We start from the raw sequence: 16,777 nt of genomic DNA, 5'->3' as shown, positions 1-16,777 counted from the left end.
TGGGCCAAGTATGAAAAGGCAAGCTTACAAAAGCTTTTAGCTGCTTATAATGACATGATTACACTTTTAAAGAACAAGAGAACAGTTTTTAAAATAAGGACTCAACATTTTCCACTATTTGTTTATTGAAGGATTCTCAGAACTCCATTATAATGCTTCTGACCCAGCCATAGTTCTGTGCGATACCACTCATCCCTGTTGAGACACTGGTATAACTGTCTTTTATTATATTGGTGGTATTTTCTTTGTTTTTACCTTGTTCTTAATCTTGGTTTTTTTTATCTGTTTTTTTTTATTTTTATTATTGACTCCTGAGTCTGTCAATGAAGATGAGGATGAGATGATAAAACTTAATTGGCAATATCAACAAAATATTACGAGTAATACTGCTAGCACTTAAAAGACCAGAGGCAGATGATGCACAAGAGCTTGAGAGACAGGAAAGCACAAAAACCTCAGAAAAGATACAGTGGTATGGTTCTCTAAAATCCAGCATGTGCTCAGGTTTGCTGAAGTATCCTTGTTATGTATCGTGCATTTAAACATCAGTTTCTTCCCCCACGCTGTCACTCTGATGAACGCTAAACAGTCACAGAGTGTCAGACCTGTCGTGGTGAAATGACTCTAAACCAACCGTCACTATGAATATACATATATATGTATATATATATTATTTAATTTAAATGATCGCACACTTATTTATGTAAATACTATAATTGACATCTTAATTGACCAGTCTGTCACATAACTGCATTTTACTTATCGTGTTACTTCAGCATCTTTTGCACTATTCACCACTGCACTGTTTCATATTTAGTCATGTAAATATTAGTCTTTTCTTACTATGTTTATTGTTGATATTTAATGTTGGACCTGTACATAAGAGAGCACAGTTCACCAAAGTTAAATTTCTTGTGTGTGTGTAAGCATATCTGACCAATAAATCTGATTCTGATTCTGATCATATCCTGGTTTTGACAGCACTGGATAAGAACTTACCTGGTTTAGAGAATCATGCATATGAACTACTCTTATAGAAACAGGACCATGCTTTTTTCATGCTCCATGTACACATCACTTTTAGAATGGTATCAACACCAGAATATGGCCTCAAACTGGATACAATGAATCCATTCAAACTCAAAACAAATATCTGCTGGATGACAAAAAGTATCATACCTTGATGAAAGAGCTTAAATGTATTGAAAGAGCTTCAGAAGAAATACTTGGAGGTGGGGTGGTACACTTGTTTTTATTGAATTTGGAAAAAGAAGAGTAGGAATGAAAACATCTTTCTTATTTGGCCACAAGATGGAGTACTAGATCCTTAAATGGTGACAACAATCATGTGGACTGCTTGATATCAAAACATTTACAGTTCTATGTTTCTCTCATGGTGTTAGAGACTCTACATGTTTGCATTTATCAAAGGAATGTAAATATTCTGATCATGAAACCGGTAAGGAGGAGCGATCCGATTCACCGGTGCTGCTGCTGCTGTGATGTGTGAGCATGCTCGTGCCTTTTGATGCTCCACCTCGTTCAAAATGAGTTCCTGTTTCTTTAAGGGATCTCTCCAAGTGACGTTGCTTTTATTCCATATTCAGAGAAAGTCCTGTGGCACAGCGTGGAATCTCCTACTGCGAGAGAGCGGTGCTGAGCAGAGAGCAGAGGTAAGAGCATTTCATCTTACTATCATAAACTTCATACCATCAGACACATCATGATCTTCATCTTCAACAGAACATTAAACTCAAAAGTATGTTTAGTATTTATTAGTTGTAACTTTTAGCCTTTGTGCTCCTGAGCTTCAGCTTGTTTTCACCTTTTCTCCTCTCTGAATGAGATTCTTAAAATGAGGACTAGTAACTGAACAGTGATGAATTACTTTTGTATTTCAAACAATTACTAAAAGTGTGTATATTTCAAGCTTTTTAATCAACTAAAAAACATAATATAAAAGACTTTTAAAACAGTTTTTAATACAGCTAGATGTTTTATCTTCTAATTCATTTAGAAAATATAACTAAAAGTGTTGGAGTGTCTCTCTGGCTGTTGGAGTGGAAAGCACATACACACTTGCTCCTATGTAGAGACCAGGCAGGAAGTACATGTGCAGTGAACATCATCTTCTTTCTCGTCAGGCTAAATGTAGTGACGGGGGACGAGCAATCAACCGTGGGCTTTTACCCCACACTCGTTGGGTTTTTTTTTAGGTGAACTTGTCATGCTGTCCAACCAGCAGGAACAGTGAGTTGCAAGTGTTGCAAGTCTTTCAAGAAATGTCACATTAATACACAATGCAGCAAACCTGTCATTAGTGACAGTAGTGAAAAAAGTTGATGCAGCACAATACAAGACTTTTCCAGGTAGTATACTTGTCAAAAGAAGGCATCTGTCTTCACATGGATTATCTCATTGAAACTACTTCTTGCCATCTCACCACAGAACGTTTCTTTCATCATGAGCACAGACAAACATACTGATTTCACTGCCCAAGAGGGAGACACGATGGGTGAGTATCTTATTCCCTTGTCTCTGTTGTTAATGCAGAACCACCGCATTAGAGTATAAAAGCCATAAGTTTTATTATTTTTTTCTTTCAAAATCTTAATTTAATTATCTTTTTTCTCTTCGTTCCTTTTCTTTGGAACTTTATTTATTTTTATTTCATGTTGTATGTATTCTTGTATGTTAAAAACTTATATATAAAAATATGCCAGGATGAACAAAATGTGTGATGAAATATGACAACTTGTAATGTAGTGAAACAGCCTGCAATAAAGTAATAAAAAAAGCCATAAATTGTCTCTGCAACTGGATTTTTAACATTCCCATATTTTTGAAGTATGTTTGCAGAGAAGTGTAGTACACATGTTTTAAAGTGCTAATTAATGAAACAAAAAGTAACACGTTTTGCATGTGTCACTTTTTCAGACGCTTACAGCGAGGTTGCAGATCTGAAGCCACACAGGGAGGAGGAGGAGGAAGAAGAGAGGGAGGATAACTCGAGTAGTGAGAATGGAGTGCAGGGTGGAGAAAGTTCGACCACTTCACGTAGGTTCACTAACACACCCACACACACCAACACACACACATGCTCCACACCTTTGATGTCTTTCCATTTTACTTCTGTGTGTAGCCACTAACGCACGTTTATTCCCTTTGTGGCCGCAGACAGTGAGAAGTTTGAGGGGGGAAAAGTACGCAGAACATTGCAGCAAACCCTGAGATATGTTAGTAGAAATGATGTTGGGAGACAATGTCAAGTCAAGCAAAGAGAATTTGATAACCATGTTTTTAATCTGCCCACTGTATAGTAATGTGAATATCTTTTTTGTGTTTAAGCGTTCAAATACTGATGTGTTGTTCAAGTTATTTTTGGGGGCCTTTTTTGGATAGGACAGTTAAAGAGAGACAGGAAAAGTGGGAGATGACATGCAGCATAGGGTCGAGGTCGGATTCAAACCCATGGTCTCTGTTACGAGGACTATAGCCTCTGTACATGAGGCGCACTACATAACCACGAGGCTATAGGCGCTTCTCTGTAGGATTTTCTTAACCAATAGGCGCAAAGAAAGATAAAACTGAAAAAAAACTGGGGAAAAAAATGAATTTCCCCTCGCGGGATTAATAAAGGATATATTATTATTATTTTTATTATTATATATGTATTTTTAAAATACAGTTTTACAGGAAAATGAGAAAAACTGAGGTACCTTTATGTATCGGCTTCACTTATCTGGATGTTTCTCACAAACTGTAGCATTAGGGTCACCCAATTCTGGTTTATTATATTTCATATGGTAATAATATGTCAATATGTAATCTTGAGTAGCTCCATTAAAGATACAAAAAGTCATTTAGATAGTAGTTGTCACCAAGACAATATTATTAAAATAGTTTCACAGTGAAAAACAAACAAACAAACAAACACATTGTTAGTTAAAGGACATGTGCATTCAGTGGTCAAATATTTCTTAATTTCTTCATTCTCAATGTTTATAAATGTATCTTGTTTCGCCGTCTCTGTAGCCCATACCATGACGGGAGCTAAAACTTAAAGAGCACTTTCAGGCTGCAGAGCTGGCTGGAGGTTACACGAGTGACAAACTCATTTGTCCTTGAAGCCTTTTGAAAGTTTGAGGAGTCAGTAAAGACCATAAATGTTAAAGCAGTCAAACCAACATTCTAACATATGGAGACCCAAACCAGGGGACAGAGAGCGGTGAAGCATGCTGTTTGAGTCTGAATCATAATAAGATAGTCTATAGTCAGTTATTAATTCTACTACAATTCTACAATTCACTTAGCAGACGCTTTTATCCAAAGCGACGTACATCAGAGAGTAAGAACAACACAAGCAAGGATCTAGAAAAAAGGGAACAATGTCAGTAAAACGATCAGCTTTGAGTCTGATTGGACACACAGGTGCTGACAGGAAGTGACCAGAGGCAAAGCACAACATTGAGGGCAGTTCTTGAGAGCTCTAATCAGTATAGAAACCATCTTATAAGTCGTCGTTATCAAACAAAAACCATCGTATTAATACAAAAGTCAATTCAATACAAGTTAAATAAACAGTCATATAAACTCTGCATTGTCCTCTCACACTGACTGGAAGCATACATTTTTTTTTACACATTTCTAAACTGTGACCACCTTGTTTCACACATTGTATTTTGAGTGTTGAAATGTTCCTTTTCAGCCTTGTGGCCTTAGTCCCTCATTTGGCAAATTAAAAAAAGAGTATGGTGTCACAGACGGCGCTCCTGTTTATTTCTGACTGCCACCCATCTGCACCACTTGGTGCACATCCTAAAGCCCTGCTCTGCGTCTGATGCACAGCCTGCGGTTCACTGCTCTCAGACCCTGGACTCTATATTGGGCCACAAAGAGCGGTGCGTGTGCAAAGTTTCCATAGCACCTCTCAGCGCTTTCCACAAGCAAGGCGCTGCTCTTCAGCTCATCATCATCACCGCCAAGACCACAGTGTGGTTTCTGGATGGAGCTGAGTATGCTGGGGGTTATTTCACACTTAGAAAAAGGCTGGGTGAGAGGTCCTGCTTACCAGGCCTCAGGAACTCTGCGCGTCAACAGTTTCTGTGATGATTTATTTACATCGGTTCTGCAGATTCTGTGTGGTGAACGAGCAACAGAATGACAAATTGTAGAAAGAAAAAAAGTGAAGAAGTTCTACTGGTTGATAGAAACAAAAATGGGAGGAGATTAATAATGGATTTGGGAAATTTTATAACAACTTTGCCAGTGTCACTTTAGATGTAAAATGTTCAATTTTCAAATCTTTTTTTGAAAAACAAAGCAGGAACTAGTTTCTATGTGAGGCTCGGGCTGCGTCTCTCTCCTGCCCTGGTTCTAGTTTATGTGCATTCAGAGGAAATGCCTTCCCCTTATCTTGAGCACACATCTTATGAATGTTGCAGTGACACTATTCAAAGGCCCAACACTTTGGAGATGTGCTTGTTCTATTATCAAACTTATCAGTTGTAGGAGGGGAGGTTGAGACAGTGTTCCACATTCAGGTTTAGTATCATCTCTGTATATGAGTACAAACATCACAAGCTGTATATGCACATGTATCCTTGCATTATGTCTTGTCTCTATTTATCTGTGCTTTTTTATCATGTTTCAATCTTTCATCTGTGATAACATCAAATGTCTCTCCAAATACATTCTCTGCTTCCTTTTTGCTTAGGTGCAATAAAAACTGAGGCAGAGGAGATGAAAGATAACGATGATCTGTACCATGAGGCTGAAAAAGAAAGAGAAATTGTGCCGAAAGACGTGGCAGAGGGGGGCCACGAGGAGGAGATAGAAGAAGGGTTAGATGAGGAGGAGACAGGTGATGACAGAGACAGGGATGAAGAGGGAGATACCCTGAGTGAGCCAGAGGACCTCTCGCTGGTCTACTCGCACTACGATGGCGCCGCTCTGCCAGACGCCCACACTGCAGAACCATCGGCTGAATCAGAAGACACCTATGTGCCCGGAGCTTCAGGGTCTCGCATCCAAACAACAGGCAAGCTCAACTGTGACATCTGTGGCCTGTCCTGCGTCAGCATCAACGTCCTGATGGTGCACAAGCGCAGCCACACGGGTGAGCACAGGAACACCCAACCTCAAACAGTTACACAATTTTCATCAGTGACAGCAACGGGAGATAGCGCCTTGTGTTGACTAGGTCAAGATGTCTGATCGAGTAACTAGGATTAACCACATTATACATGAAATATACTTACTTTGTTCAAATTTAAAACACAGGCCATAACTTTGAGATTTGATTGCAGGAGCAAATAGGTCATGCAAACAAAGAACATCTACAGCCTTAATTATGCAACTTTTGTAATAACTCACTCATGTGAATATCATTCAAATCTACTGCTTCAATAAGGACAATCAGGTTCAACCTTTATACTGGAACCACACACATTTAGTTAAACCTGCCAAAAAAAAGTATAGTATTTTCCTTTGTGCTTGATTTAATTATTATTAAATGTGTGCACTGACTTGGCCAAGGCCCCCACTGAAAAGCTGTTTCATTTTCATGGGTCTTGAAAGAGGTAAAATGAGGAAAAAGAACGATCTAATGATTTTTACTAAAACCTGTCAAAAGATCGAGGTAACGAGTTTGACCTCTAAATGTAGCAAGAAGCCTTTGACACACGATGATGGCTCTATTCCTTTATCGATCAGTGTGAAGAACAAAGCCAGCTGTCGGTCTGAATAATAGTAAAACTTCATTTAACAATGAGAAGGTTTGAGCAGCAGAATAAGGACGCCTACAGATGAAACTCATGAGGCTGCTTTTTTCAACATGGGAAGTCATATGCGCAATTGACTGTGGCATTTGTGTGGTTAGAGTCATAAGAACTTTATTCTTTCAGGTCTCTGAATACCAGAGTGGATGTTGTCTTGTGTAAGACAATCTTTAATAACAAAAGTAATGAATTCAACTCAAAACAAAAGAAACACTTAACATTCACTTCATGTGACATCTGCAAAATGTTTAAGCCTAAATAAAGTAGTGTTTGCAGGGAAAAAACGTAGAAGGGAGTGCTGCACTGGGTCAAAAAACAAAATAAATATAGAAAAAATCAGGTGCTCTTCAGGAACAGGGGACAATAGTGGAATAGTTGATAAAAAAGTTGTACTGTCCTGATTAGAAGAGAAAGTGAAGTGAAGTGTGAAGAGGCAGTCTCAAACTGAAAGTCCGAGGCACTCTGATAGCATATAAAAATCCTTTATTTAACAGCGATTGTCGCTGAAGTACTGTTTGCGCTGCACGGAGAAATCCAGCAATAAACGTGTGTACAAAAGATGCTATCTAACTTTTAAAGTAGACCAGATCTCTGAAATTCTGAATCTCTGCAGGCGCCAGGAGCTCAGTCTGTTTGGACTTGAGTTGTGAACTAGAGCAGTGGTTCTCAAACTTTTTAGACTGCGTACCACCTCCGAAAATATTTGGCTCTCCAAGTATCAGATTCTGTTAATGTAGGCCTACAGCTGCTTGCTGTTGTTTCAGTACTGAACTATAACAGAATATCTAGTGGAACTTTTCAAAACGCGAGGTGTACTGCTGTTGTTGTTTATGTCTGTGCGTGATCATAAATTGAGCAGATTAAAGTTGTTTGTTGCAAAAACTAGATTAATTTAGAGGGAAAAGACATTTGATATAAATACAACTCAGTAGAAACAAGACAGATAAGAGTACGACAAAAAAAATTGTCGTTTTATGCTGAACGGGTTTTTTTTTTATATTGTGGAGATTTCTTTGCGTACCACCACAGGGAGCCCACGTACCATAGTTTGAGAACCACTGAACTAGAGGACTGCCAGCTCAAGTTCCAGTTAGGACAAAGTCGCAAAATTGTCCTGTAGCTGGAGAGGTACCGGTTCACTTCCTGAGCACCGCTGATGTACCCTTGAGCAAGGCACTGAACCCCTAACTGCCAGGGCGCGCTTTCATGTGCAGCCCCTCACTCGGACATCTCTTAATTAGAACATGTCCAAAGGATCCTGTTTGTGCATGTTTCTGTATTTTATTTTCTGTGTGTGTTTGTAGCCACAGAGTGTAACATTGAGTTATCCCTCGAAGGATTAATGAAGGATTTCTTCTTCTTCTTCTTCTTCTTCTCTTAACTAGAGAAGTAAAACTGTCTACATGCATAAAAGTCATACACTAAATGTACCCCTAAATATTTAGTGAGTTGAATAGGCCGGTCAATTGGAATCATTTTTTGTTTCTTAGGGTGTATTCACACCTACCTTGTTTAGTTCACTTGAAACTAACTAAAACCTTGGTGCAGATCTTTTGTGCTGGTGTGAATACAAACCATCGAACAGCCGAACCGAGACCCAGCTGAAGAGGTGGTCTCGGTTTCGCTTCCAAACGACCTTGGGTACGGTTCATTTGAGATGTGAAAGCGACCGGACCTCAGTCCGACCCAGTTCAAAAATCATACGCCTTTATGGACGTAACAGGCTCCCATTGCCAGGCGCATTATAGGAAATAATTGTTTAGTAAGCAGCACAGTGTTGTTGTTTTGCTTCTGCACAAAAGGCTTGCTGTAAGCATGCCGTGGTTGGCGCACATTAGAGCTCTCCTTCGCAGCCTTCCTGCAGCACGCATCATAAAACTGACCTTGTATTGTAACATGCTTTCACACACTTCAATTTTTTGCGATTACCGCTTTACCCCGCCCCAGACCTTTTTGTCCAATGATTGAATGATCTTTGCACACATGTGGTTTTGTTTACAAATTCACATGCCTCTTGTGAAAAAGTGCAATGTGCAAATAAACTGCACCAAACCAAAACAGAAACATTGTATTTGGTCCAGACTAAAGGACTCTCCTGGTGTGAATACACACTACAAACTTTTATGTAAAATGAATATGTTAAAATAGTTTAGATTTACATTTCTTTGTTTATTTTCTCCATCATATGTGTTCTGCTCAGGTGAGAGACCGTTCCACTGCAGTCAGTGCGGATCCTCCTTCACCCAAAAGGGAAACCTGCTTCGCCACATCAAACTGCACTCCGGGGAGAAGCCTTTCAAATGCCCGATGTGCAGCTATGCCTGCCGTCGCCGAGACGCTCTTAGTGGGCACCTGCGCACCCACTCTGGTACCTGCTGCCACACACACACACACACACACGTGTGAAGATGACATGCACTGATACTGAGTGCACCTGTGTACAAAATCTCTCACCCCTTTAATGTTGGTTTCTCAGTCATTCTGACTCGGAACACATGAGGTCTGCTGAGTCTGCATGGCTTGTTCCTGGAACAGCCTCTACACTTTCATACAGATACACACATCACACAGGACAAATTACTCACTCTCAGTTCACATGTTTCACATGCAGAAACCCTGCATGCTGCCTAATATGCACATCATCAGTTTTGTTTGAAACCAGGAAATAATACTTATTGTAGCACAAGATGTTTTTAATGTGTCTCCCTGTTTCCAGTGGAGAAGCCCTTCAAGTGCAACCACTGCAATCGGAGCTACAAGCAACGCAGCTCGCTGGAGGAACACAGAGAGAGGTGCCATGTATACATTCAGAGCAGCGGTTTGAAGGCTGAGAGAGGTGAGCGGAGGGTCCATACAACGCTTTGTGTGAACAACACTTTCTTCTTTTTTTAAAGATTTATTTTTGGGCTTTTTTGTGCCTTAATTGGAGAGCTAGGACAGTGGATAGAATCGAAAATCAGGGAGAAAGAGAGAGTTGGGAATGACATGCGGGAAAGGAGCCACAGGCTGCCCGTTTGAAGGACTACAGTCTCCACACATGGGGCGCACGCACTAACTACTGCGCCACCAGCGCCCCATGAACAACACTTTCTGATGCCAACTTCAACTTCACATGTCACAATAACAAACCCTTTGTGTGTCTGCAGCAGATGCATGATTAAATCTGTGATGTTCAATAGATCTGTTTTATTGCCTTGTTGAATACATGTGCTAGCAGCTGTTAGCCCGTCATACAGCTAAATAGGTTGTGGCTGCTGTGGTGTGGAGACTCAGCGCTCTGAAGACCGCTCCTCATGTCTATAATACGAAGGGGAATTATAGGGCAAATTATTTTCAGGCCAGCCACTCACACGAACGAACAGCAAACAAAAAAAAATTAATAACCTTACCCCAAAAAAACGTCCTGACATTCTGGAAGGACAGCTGCGCTGTTGCAACACCGAGACAATGCTCTGTGGCCAGATGTTGTAAGTTTATGCCAGGTTGTACCGTAGTGGTGAGGAAGCACATCCTCATTATGTGGTCTCATCTCCTGCACTGGTGGAGTACAAAGCACCAGGAAGTGAGGTCAGAGGAGCTTCTGATCTTAAATTAATAGATTTTCCCTCCCAGTGTGCCTCTACATTGGGTTGCTAGTTTTTTCTTACTTTATATCCAAATCTCAACAAGTGGACAGCGAGGTGTTCACCCTAAACACGAGTGGTTTTGTACATGATGGGGTCTTCATTTCCACGACGCACTTACTCTCCGATTCTTTTGCAGAGGACAGCCAGACATCCAGGACTCAGATGGGCACTGAGCGTGCTCTGCTGCTCGACAGGCTTGCAAACAATGTGGCCAAACGGAAGAGCACGATGCCACAGAAGTTCACAGGTAAGAGCAGCTGGACTCACAACACAGACCTCAAGCGGTTTTCAGCAGTTTTTAATACAACGCCTAACATTTATAAAAAAAAAAGATTATGTTTAATTGCAATGTTTATCTAATTAATTGAATTGTTTAAATCTTTTAAATCCCCTTTTGTTTACTGAGCTCTTTTAAAAACAAAATTCTTTGTGCAGCCATTATATGCTTCTGTCTTTTTGAAATGCAATTTTTGCTTTTTGCTGGGTTTTTTATGCTTCACAATGCTGAATTCATGTTTGGTAGTATTTTTTTTTATTTTTTCAAATTGTCTGTCTAAGCTACTTGTTTGTCTGTCTTTTTTGTCCTCGCTTGTCTCTTCGTCTCTTGCCTAACAGGAATTGTGGGTAGAGCACCTCATGCCTCATACCTGCCCACATCAGCAAGTGGTCGACACTGTCCTATATTCTCTTCCAGAATTGTGTCATAGGTGGGTATTGGTAACCATGATTATTCAAATGAGAGAAAAAGAGAAAAAGCACTTGAAACTTCTCGGTTTAATCACTCACTTTGCATGTTTTGATCCAAGCTGAGATCATTTCCTGATTGATGAATGATTAAAGAAATCAGTTTCATAATAGGATGCCCGACATATAATACTCTCGTCTCTCTGGTTAGGCTGTACTAACATTGGGTTGTAGTTTCGTAATCAAGCTTCAAGCTCCTTGCAAAACTCAAGGGTGTCTCGGCAGAGCATCTCCGACAGCTCTATCAAGTTGACAAATAAGTGAGATCTTCGAATATGACAACCACAGGGGGGGAAAGAGAAGTAATTTCTGAAAACCGCACAGAGACAGAGAACAGGCGGGAGGCGAGAAACGTGAGCAGGTGCCTCTCCGTCTCAGCTGCAGCTGCAGAGGAGGCCTTTATCGTCTGTGTCGTCTGTTTCCTCTGCTTCCTCTGTCCTTTCATGCCTCCTAGCTGAACTGCTTTCTTTGGCTGTTCTGTTTCTTTAAAGCTTCTTTAATCCCGTCAACCTTGGAAAGTCCGACTCACTGTGCGGGTCTTCCTTTGTGTTGCCTGGGCGATGCACTTTTTCGTCACCTCTTCCACTCAAACACATGAAGTTCCCTTATCATATCTTTCTCTATCTCTGGGCAGTAACTGCTTAAACTGCTGCTCGCTTTCTTGGTATGTCTCCAGCTGCTGTTGGATGAAGGGTGTGAAACCTCTTCCTGCTGAGTTTGAGTGCTCTTTCTTCTCGTGCTGCTGGTCTAGGAGACAATGGCGTTTGTCTGGACTTGAGCTTTAAGAGGGAACTGATCCATCCCTCTGACATTAAGGACCCTCCACCAGGCTCCCCTGGGCTGGAAGCCTACCACCACCACCAGCAACAACCTGCTGTCCATCCAGGGCCTGACAGTGACTCGGCTCCTTCCCTCAGGCCCTACCCTATTTCAATAGGCCGCAACGACATAACCCCCATTGGCCTCACTAACGGCCACAAGATGAGTATGTCGTTCCTGGGCCACCCTCATGCGCCACAGCCCCCCCTCAGCATCGACTCGTTCCACACAGACGGCTCCCAGATGTCCCAGCCCATCATGTACAGCTTAGGACACCTGCTGGGGGGAGGGCTAAACCACCAGAACGGCCTCCCCCACCCACACGCTCAGCCCATCCCTTTATCCCCACTGGAGGCGCTACGGGTAGTGCGAGCCGACGGGGAGGCGGGACCTCTGCCCGGAGCGGTGTACCCCTGTGGTCACTGCAGGGTGATCTTTCTGGACTATGTCATGTTCACCATACACATGGGCTGCCACGGCTTCCGCGATCCGCTCGAGTGCAACGTGTGCGGCCACCGCAGCCGGGACCGTTACGAGTTCACTTCCCACATAGCCCGTGGGGAGCACCGCCTAGAACTGAAGTAGTTTTTCATTTAATGCTTATACACTCACATATGTATGAGCACACTCTCAGGTTTACTCATACAAGTAGCTGATAGTATCAAAAATGAAAGCATGGAGTAGCAGCCATCTCTCTTTGTGTCTGGTGTATGTGCTTGATATGAGTGAATGTGTGTAACCGAGACAAAATGAGAGAAGTTCTAGGTGTGTGAGAGGTGTCAGTGTTCTTAGTCATACTGTATTCATCTGAAAAGATGGCCTGTAAAGTGTTAATAGGAGGGGAGGAAGTGTACTTTATTTTCAAACGTACTTTTGTATTTGATGATCCCTGTTCTTTTTCCATGTAAACATCCAAATCTTTGACATAGTAGCAGAAATTGTTGCATTTATTGAGTGTCTGCTCGATTTCTTTTTTCCTCTTATCTCAGTTAAATTGCAAAAAAAAAATGCATTTTCCTACATCAAACATAAGGCAACACCTTGTTTGAGAGAGCTTCTCTAAAAAAATTTAAAAAAAAAACTTGTCAGTTCAAGATTGCAGAAAAAAATCCCATTATCTATAAGGTCACATGCCTCTTTTTAGTTCTGTGGTTTTGAGTGCAGTTCATTGCTTCAAAAGACTTCACTTCCCTCTGCACCATCTGATGTTTTCTCTCTCCAGAATAGTTACATGTTTAGCCCTTGCGCAAGTTGGAAATGGCTCACCGCTTTGCAGAGATGAACTGTTACGCACTATTACGTAGGGCAGAGATAATGGGGGTTTAAATGAACGTTGAGAGAGATGTAAATTCAGTGTAAAGTGTTTTTTATGATGAAGATCAGCATCAAACCATTTGCATAAAAAAAAGCTTTGTATGAAATGAAAATGAGTTTGAGTGTCAGTCTACACTTTTTCTTTCTGATGAAACTTGTCTTCTCATTTCAAGATTTGAAAATCCTGGCTGCTTCAAAAATGAATGTCAGTGGATCAGAAGTCCTTTTACTCTTAACATCCATCTGCTGGGGGGAAGCGTGTAACTGCATGATAGAATTAGTCTATATGTGCATTCCTTACACAGAATCACTCCAGAGCAGGGGATCTCAAAGGTTGTAGGACTGTTGAGGGCATTTAAAAAATATTCAGGCAATCCAAAATAAGTAGCTTAATTCTTTTTTTAAGTTTTTATTTAAAGGGGGATAAACAGGGGCATGTGCTGATGGGTGGCCACCCCAATATCCTAATTGGCTATTTGCTCTGTCAGAAGTGGGACTTATGTTAAAACCAACTATTGGGTCCTTTTGGGAAAGGCTGTTAGTATTTTTCTGCACAGGAAAGTAATGCACTCTGTCTTACTTGCAATGAACAATTAATTGGCAATGTGACCAAAACATTGCCAATTAATGTATTTTTGAAAGTTAGACTGTGCAGGAGTTTGCATGCTAATTTTTTAAGGAATTTAAATTCTGACTTTTAACATAAATCTTATTTCTTGTCATTAAAACTTCAGCTAATGTAGCCATCATGTTGGGTTATATTAGATATGATCGCTGAAGTTAGAAAGGGAAGATCATTTATATTTATTTGTGTGTTCGTGCGCACATCACACTTGAGGCCACCCCTGCATAAGTCAGTGCTCCAGGTGGGCCACCCCAGTCAAAAAAAGTCTGGACACGCCCCTGGTGATAAGCACGTGTCAATTTAGCTAATACAAGCACTTGTTTTGAAAGAACTAGGGTAAGAAAAAAAACAAACACGTTGACAAAATGTATTCCCAGAAACAAAAAACAGCTTATCATTTAGTACAACAGAACCATGAACAAAACTTGTTTCATATCACATGGCTAGCTACTTGTCAATCACAAGGCCCACTGTAAAGCATAACCTGCTTTTTCATCTGTTTTGCTGTAATTTGGACCACAATTGACTAAATAAACATCATGCTGTATCGATTAAGATGGGAAACTATCTTTTGAGACAATGAACTCATCTGCAAAAAATTTTACTGGGTTAAAAAATCCAGTGAGTAGTAGGGTAATTTTCTCATTCATTTGCATACAATCTGTCATGTTTTTTTGAAGAAATAGAGTAACCCCCTACTGGCCAAATGAAGGAATGCAGCCTAAGGAACTTTTGCATGGGCTTTGTTTAAACACTGAGGGGACATACACTGCTATACAATCTATGACAAGAAACTCAATGATTCTTATCAGTAGCTCCACTCTTCCCACTCGGCTCTCAACTCACCCACAGTATTCAAAAAGTTTGTCTGCCAATAAAAACTCCACTTGTGGGATTTATTCTGAGTAAGGTCAAAAATGAAGGTAAAAATGTTATTGTTGGAGTTTTAGTCATGACAAATTGTTGGATTTTTTTTCTGATTGATTAAGGGAAATTCTGGTATGTATAAAAATGGATTCGTAGCCTGGCAGTGCATAGAGCTGTGTGTCATAATAAATGTGGATGCACTTCACTCACATTACACTGAAGGGACTCGGTCACACCTTGCTGCCTTTCAGACCAGAAAAGGGTGTTAGCTTCATCCAGCTGCTACCACAATATCTGTGTTCTCCATCAGCGCCAGTTCCCTTTTCTCTCTCTTTGGGGTTGAAGAGAAGTGACACTTGTGAGACAAACTGTCATCACAGCTCCGTGTCCACATGTCAGAGTAAAAGCCAAGTCATCCATCTTAGAATTAATAATTGGCCGCTTCACTTTTCTGAGTAGTGTTTTGAGGAAGAGTGTGGGTTTATCTGAACAAGTTTAAGGTTAAAAATAAAGGCGGGGTTTGTTTTTTTGGTGATTGAGGGGAAACTAAAAGATGAAAGACTATTTCTAACACATAAAACATCTAAACATAAAAATGATTGTCTGGGAAAAGTGAATGGGACTTGTGATTCAAAACCCTGCTTTTGTCCAAACTATAACTGTGTTTCTGAAGTTTCATTTTTTTTTTAAAACTGCCTGCTGTTTTTCAGACAGGAGTCACGAAGCAGGTCCACTCATACTGAGAGAGTATGGTGACATCTGCTGATGGAATAATTAGTCATCTAAACAGCCAAAAATCAAAATGACAACCATCATGATATACTTTGACGGGAACAAATACAAAACTGTGTAAATAAGTGACGTCATTGTCAATTCATGACTGTTGATGAGAAAATGCATGATTAAAGGATGTTTCAGGAATTCCCTTTGCTTTACCCTTAATGAGAAACCAACTTGTAATGACTTTTGTCTGGGAGATGTCTGGGTGAATAAATTATTAGATTTCCTTCAAGTTAGCTGGATTTCAGTTACGCTAAATGATAATTTTTTTTCCAAAAACTAGATTAAAAAAAAAAAAGTTTTATAAATGTTGGAAGTTTCCAGTTTAATTTAAAAAATAATAATAATAGCTTATTTACCTGAAAACTGGTTATTTTAATATTTCAGAGAGGCTTAACAAATCAGAATCAGAATCAGATTTATTGGTCAGGTATGCTTACACACACAAGGAATTTAACTTGGGTGAACTGTGCTCTCTTATATACAGGTCCAACATTAAATATCAACAATAAACATAAGCAAATACTAATATTTACATAAATGAAGCTGAAACAAATATTTTTTTTATCTGAAATCCACCTGCTTCAATCCCATATCAATCAGTTTGTGAGGAAACTAAATGTTAAAGTAACTGATGTTGTGAATGAATCACATGAGATCGCTCTGACTTGAAATGTAATTTTTCAATAACAGAAATGTACGATGCTTTATTCATCGTGTCCTACTGATTATCTCTCCCACTCACAATAAGAGACTCACAAACATATGCCACCTTCAAAACACACCTCAAACAGTGGATAAAAGAAACCCAAGTCTGTGACCACCTTTAACCTTTAACCTCTATTATTGTCTTGTGTCACTTGTGCCTTTGTATTTGATTTGTAATTTGTCTTTCTCTGTTACCTGCCTAGGGACAACAGATGGAAACTAGCACTTCTGCTATAATCTGTCATTTTTAGAGCTGTAATTGTTACAGCTGTTCATTAATATGCACTGTCCCTAACAAATAAATAAATAAATGAATAAAATAAATAATCCATATATACAGTTTCAAAAAAATGTCCACTAAATGAGAATGAGGTAAAATGTAAAGAAATGTAGAAACAGGTGTATAACTTAACAATGGACCCCCCCCCCCCCCCCCCCCCCCCTCATTTCAGGTCTGGATGGTGAAATAGCTTGAAATTGTTGTTTTGTGTTGTAATTCTGTAGAAAATCCGGAA

General features: G+C 40.1%; 1 protein-coding gene across 4 annotated transcripts; it reads left to right on the top strand.

Annotated features, from left to right (window-relative positions):
- Window positions 1–1,415: 1,415 nt before the first annotated feature.
- Window positions 1,416–15,695, top strand: LOC132981796 (zinc finger protein Aiolos-like). Of its 4 annotated transcripts, XM_061047895.1 has the most exons (9): window positions 1,608–1,673; window positions 2,145–2,250; window positions 2,449–2,515; window positions 2,938–3,057; window positions 5,717–6,118; window positions 8,980–9,147; window positions 9,496–9,615; window positions 10,542–10,652; window positions 11,901–15,695. In XM_061047895.1, the coding sequence occupies exons 3-9, from the start codon at window positions 2,464–2,466 to the stop codon at window positions 12,551–12,553; spliced, it is 1,626 nt and encodes a 541-aa protein (XP_060903878.1). In that variant the 5' UTR covers window positions 1,608–1,673; window positions 2,145–2,250; window positions 2,449–2,463; the 3' UTR covers window positions 12,554–15,695. The 4 variants fall into 4 exon arrangements, with proteins under 4 accessions (XP_060903854.1, XP_060903878.1, XP_060903861.1 ...); XM_061047871.1 differs by lacking the exon at window positions 2,145–2,250 and having other exon boundaries at window positions 1,416–1,673; XM_061047878.1 differs by having other exon boundaries at window positions 2,145–2,515.
- Window positions 15,696–16,777: the final 1,082 nt, after the last annotated feature.

The sequence above is a fragment of the Labrus mixtus genome, chromosome 2 (assembly GCF_963584025.1).
Source record: "Labrus mixtus chromosome 2, fLabMix1.1, whole genome shotgun sequence".
Taxonomy (NCBI): Eukaryota; Metazoa; Chordata; class Actinopteri; order Labriformes; family Labridae; genus Labrus; species Labrus mixtus.
This window is presented reverse-complemented; position numbering and strand designations above follow the sequence as displayed.

Bases quoted from the DNA above. Each gene is read 5' to 3' on its own strand.
- LOC132981796 (XM_061047871.1), top strand. From the start codon at position 1,548: ATGAGTTCCTGTTTCTTTAAGGGATCTCTCCAAGTGACGTTGCTTTTA. The intron at 9,148-9,495 runs GTACCTGCTGCC...CCCTGTTTCCAG, and splicing joins GCACCTGCGCACCCACTCTG to TGGAGAAGCCCTTCAAGTGC. The intron at 10,653-11,900 runs GTAAGAGCAGCT...CTGCTGGTCTAG, and splicing joins GATGCCACAGAAGTTCACAG to GAGACAATGGCGTTTGTCTG.